The sequence below is a fragment of the Fonticula alba genome, assembly GCF_000388065.1.
Source record: "Fonticula alba strain ATCC 38817 unplaced genomic scaffold supercont2.7, whole genome shotgun sequence".
NCBI lineage: Eukaryota > Rotosphaerida > Fonticulaceae > Fonticula > Fonticula alba.
Window position 1 is genome coordinate 2,053,888 of NW_009242977.1, and position 4,376 is coordinate 2,058,263.

The 4,376-nt window shown below is 66.4% G+C and overlaps 1 protein-coding gene across 1 annotated transcript; it reads left to right on the forward strand.

Annotated features, from left to right (window-relative positions):
• Positions 1-857: 857 nt before the first annotated feature.
• Positions 858-3,178, forward strand: H696_04650 (hypothetical protein). Its single transcript, XM_009498529.1, has 7 exons — positions 858-1,037; positions 1,124-1,249; positions 1,464-1,784; positions 1,919-1,991; positions 2,153-2,244; positions 2,405-2,789; positions 2,983-3,178. Exons 1-7 carry the CDS (start codon positions 1,020-1,022, stop codon positions 3,105-3,107), a joined length of 1,140 nt encoding a protein of 379 aa, XP_009496804.1. The 5' UTR covers positions 858-1,019; the 3' UTR covers positions 3,108-3,178.
• Positions 3,179-4,376: the final 1,198 nt, after the last annotated feature.

Sequence of the window (4,376 nt, forward strand, 5' to 3'; positions counted from 1 at the left end):
CCCCCCCCCTGGGTCCCCCCGCCAGGGCATAGGCGCGCATACCGTGGCCATGACACGGAGGGGAGGCGCATGGTGTGCGCATTTTTGTGCAGGGTCACGGTCGTCACACCAACTCCTTGGGAGGGCTGCATGCGGGCGGTTCCACCTCCCTGAGCCTGCGCGGCTGGTGGTGGTCTTCGTGCCGAGGGGCCCTGTTCGGGGGCAGCTCCCCAGGTGCGTACCGCCCCGCGTCCGTTCTCAGGGGGGCGAGTCCGCCCCCCCCCTCGGCCTATGTCCTTGGGTTTGGAGTTTTTTTTTTTTTTCGGGAGTCCCCCCCCCAAGCGTCTGTACATGATCGTCTCACCGCCGGGCAATAGTGGGTGCCCAGGCACCCGGGCGTCCGACCCCACGCCCCCCCCCCCCCTGCCCGCGTTTGGGGCCCATGGAGCAGGCTCGCATACCGACCGCGAGGTGCTAATCTGAATTCCTCATCCGCTTGGAGTAACCCGGCCGCCCTCCGGGATGGGGTGCCAGGCTCCGCCCGGCCGCGAGCCGGACAGACCCCCTTCAGGCAGTCCCGATGCACTGGAACGCATACAGATGCCCAGGGCAGGGGCCAATCGACGCACGCCCCGTCCCCCTGGCGGGTTCCCAACAAGGGGACCCCGTCCCCCCCCCCCCCCCCCCCCCCCCCCCCCCCCGCGCCCAGCCCACCCCCTGCCGCGTCCAGGCTGCAGCCAATGCTCAGGTGAGGGGCCACCCTCGCCCTGGTGCGGAGCCTCTGTCCTCCTCTCCGCGCGGAACGCGATCAGAGCCCTTTTTCCGGACCCGGAGCAGGGCGCCCCGAGGCCCGGCCCCCGGGGACCCGCACATTCTTTCAGGCCCTTGCCCCCCCTCTCTCTCCGCCCTTTGCGCTGCTGCCTCTCCCCCCCGCCGCGTCATAGCGCCATCTTCTGGTCCCTCTTCCCCCGCTCGCCGCGTATTGTCCTCCTCCCGTCCCCTTTGTGTGGATCCCTGGCCTTCCTCCCTCCCCCGCCACGATGTCCACCCCATCCAATGTGCGCTTGCTCTGGTGTCGCTGTACGCCCCATGTTGGTTCTTACTCACCCCCCCCCCCACCGCATTCGGGTCATTCCGCATGTAGTTCAATGCCACCAACTTCAAGACCGGCATCCTGACAAAGCAGGGCGGTCGCATCAAGACCTGGAAGCGGCGCTTCTTCGTGCTCGACAAGCAAAATCGCATGTTCTACTACTTCAAGAATGAGAACGTCCGTCGTCGTCCGCTGTGTCCCGCCATTCTCTCTCGTTCTCCGTCGCCTCCTCCCCGGCCCCCTCTCTATCCTTTGCCCATGGCCCTGACCCTCCTTCATTTCCCATGCCCCCCCCCGCTTGCCCTCCCTTTCCCCCCCCCCCCCCCCCCCCCCCCCCACGGTCCCCCCTCCCCGCCTGGCTGCCCTTCACCATGTGCCTGCACACCATCAGGAGACCGCCCTCAAGCAGGCCAAGGGCATGGTGCATCTTGAAAACTACAAGATCCACTGCGCCGTGGCCGACACCAAGCGCGAGCACTCGCTCAAGATCGTGAAGCCCGGCGCCCGGACTTACTTCCTGGTGGCCGATACGGCGGCCATCTGCGAGGACTGGCGCCAGGTGTTCATCGAGCTGGGCATGAGCCCGGACGATGACACCCCGGCCGAGAGCAGTCCCGTGTCCAACGATGGGCCGATCTCGGTGGTGACTGTCCTCGGCCCGTCCGAGCAGCCGAGTGCCCTCAGCGCCGCCCCCTCGGTCCCAACGACGCCGGTGCGTTTCCGTCCTATGGCCGATGGCCCTCTTGTCCCGCCTCGCCCCCCCCCCTCCCCAACCCGCTCGGTTGCCCACCACAAGCTCACCAATTGCTCATGCTGTTCTTCCCCCGTCCGTGATTGCGTCCCCAGCTCGAGTCGGTCACCTCGGAGGAGGCCGCCGTCGCCGAGCAGCCGGAGGCCGCGGCCCCTGTCCCCTCAAATGGTTCGACATGCTTCAATTGTCTTCCTCCCTTCTCCGCTTCTCTTCGCCCCAGCCTCGGCCAGCCATTCATGTGCCTGTTGGGCGTGTTATATGCTCTCCTCTCTGACACCGTCCCACCCCCACCCCTCCCTCTTTCGTGCCATGATGCTGTCCACACATAGTCCCTGCTGAGCTTGCCATGGGCGCCCCGCCCCCGACGCTGGAGTCCTTTGACAATGACGACTCCGACGATGACGAGGCCGACGAGCCCAAGGTACGCTGGGCATCCTGCTTCTCGTCCCTGACCTTCTGCATTCTAGGCCGCCATCCTCCCGCTGTTGCCCTCCCCCTGCCCCCCCCCCCTATCCCTGGATCTTGACAATATGCTCACTCACAATTCTCCATCATCATGCGCTCATCTTCTCAATGCTCAGGCTTTCACTCTCATGCTCGTGCCGCTCGACCGGCCGGATTATGACACCATGGTCTTCCGCAGTGACCAGACCACCCTGGGCTCGCCACTGGGTGGCGTCATTCGTTTCGGCCGGCAGCATCCCCAGTCGCAGGCGGCTGCCCCCTCGGCCCCTGGTGACTCTCCCGCCCCGGCGCATTTCATCAAGCTGCACGCTGATATCGCCTCTCGCGCTCACGCCGATCTGTGGTTCGAGGAGACCAAGTCCGCCTTCGTCCTGCTCGACTTGGGAAGTCGTGCCGGCACCTTCATCAACAGCGACCGTATGCCCAACAATGTCACCACCCCCACCACTCTGGCCCACGGGGATGTCATCCAGTTTGGCGTGGACCAGCGCGGCTCTGAACGTGCGTCTCTCGTCTCTCCCATTTCCCACCCGGTCTCTCTCTCTCTCTCTCTCTCTCTCTCTCTCTCTCTCCCCCCCCCCCCTGTCTGGCTCGCGTGCGCGATGCAGGACAACATGTGCGCCAGCCGCCCCGTCCCCCTTCTGATCGCACCTGTCTGACACCATCCTACTCATGTGCTTGTGCATGCGTCCAGTTCATCGCCGTCGCATCCGCTTCCGGATTGAGATTAGCGAGTCGTACACGGCCTTCGAGTCCCACCAGGATTCCGACTTGCAAAATGTCACCCGCAGTGTCAATCTCCTCAACCTCCAGTCGTAGTGTCCTCTCTTGTCGACTCGGGAAGCTTTCTCCCTCCCTCCCTCCCTTCCCCCCCCCTCTCCCTCTCTCTCCCTTGGTTCCCCCTCCCTTTCTCCTCCCCCCCCGGGGATGCAGGGACCGGAGGCACATGGTTCACGCACTTGTACCGGGACTGGTGGGGGATGGCCGCCCCTTCCGGGCGGTGCGTCCCGGGCGGCGGGCGTGCCGCCGGCGCCTCCTTCCGCCCGGGGCCGAACTCCGGAGCGCAGTCGGTGCGGCGTGGGGCCGAGAGCCAAGGGCCTTGTGGAGCGGGTCTGTGTCACCCCCCCCCCCCCCCCCGGCCCCGCCTCTTTGTGTGCGTGCGTGCGCGCGCGTGTGTATGCACATTGTGTGCATACACTCTGTGTGTCCCCTGGCTCAACCCGAAAAATATACCTTTGTACAATTGCCCGTCCCTGCGCGCGTGCCATCGATCCGTGACAGAGGTGTGTAATACGTGCGGGAAAAAGGGAAAAGCAAAGTACCTGCGCCACCACCATCTCTAATGCGTCGGTGCATCTGGACCCTGCCAAACAGCCTTCTTTCGCGTCAGGGGCGAGGGCAATGCGGCGATCGGGGAGCAACAGGGCCGGGGCTCGTCCCCCCCCCTCGCCCCCCCCCCCCTCCCCCCCCGCGGCCAGGCATACAGGCGAAGGCTGGGAGGAAGGGGGCTGGGCCTGGCAACCGGCTGGCCAGGAGGCGTCGCGGTCGTGGCCGTGGCCGTGGCCACAAGAGCAAGGCAGGGGCTCACGAGCGGCGTCTGATTCCCCGGCATGTGATCAGACATGTGACGAACATGCGCCATCTTGTTGGCCCCCCCTGGCCCCCTGCGGTGGAGATGTGGGGGGCTCCCGCGCCGCCACTGGCATCAGACAATACGCACAGTGTGGGCACGGCCATACTCGTTTGGACACCCGCACCCGGGTGGAGCCGGCAGATGAGTGTCGACACTTGCGTGTCCCCCCCCCCCCCGCCCGCCCCCCGCCCTCCCTCGCAGGCCCACACGGTGATTACCCGGGCCGACCCCCTCTGCCGGCCCCGGCGGTGGGGCCGGCAGACCTGCATGACCAGGCCGCCCTGTGATGGGACCCTGCAGCTCCGCCAGGCGGGGTGGGAGGGCGACCGCCACATGGTCGGAAGAATCTGCCAGCCATCGGGCCACGCTCACACACGCGCACCGTTTGTCAGTTGCACGCCGGGAATCCGCCCAAGCCCCGGAGCATGAGTGCGTTGTCAAGCCGATTCCCCCGG

Excerpts from the sequence above, each read along its gene's own strand:
- H696_04650 (XM_009498529.1), top strand. Across the intron at positions 1,992-2,152 it reads GGCCCCTGTCCCCTCAAATG|TCCCTGCTGAGCTTGCCATG; the intron begins GTTCGACATGCT and ends GTCCACACATAG. Across the intron at positions 2,790-2,982 it reads GGACCAGCGCGGCTCTGAAC|TTCATCGCCGTCGCATCCGC; the intron begins GTGCGTCTCTCG and ends GCATGCGTCCAG.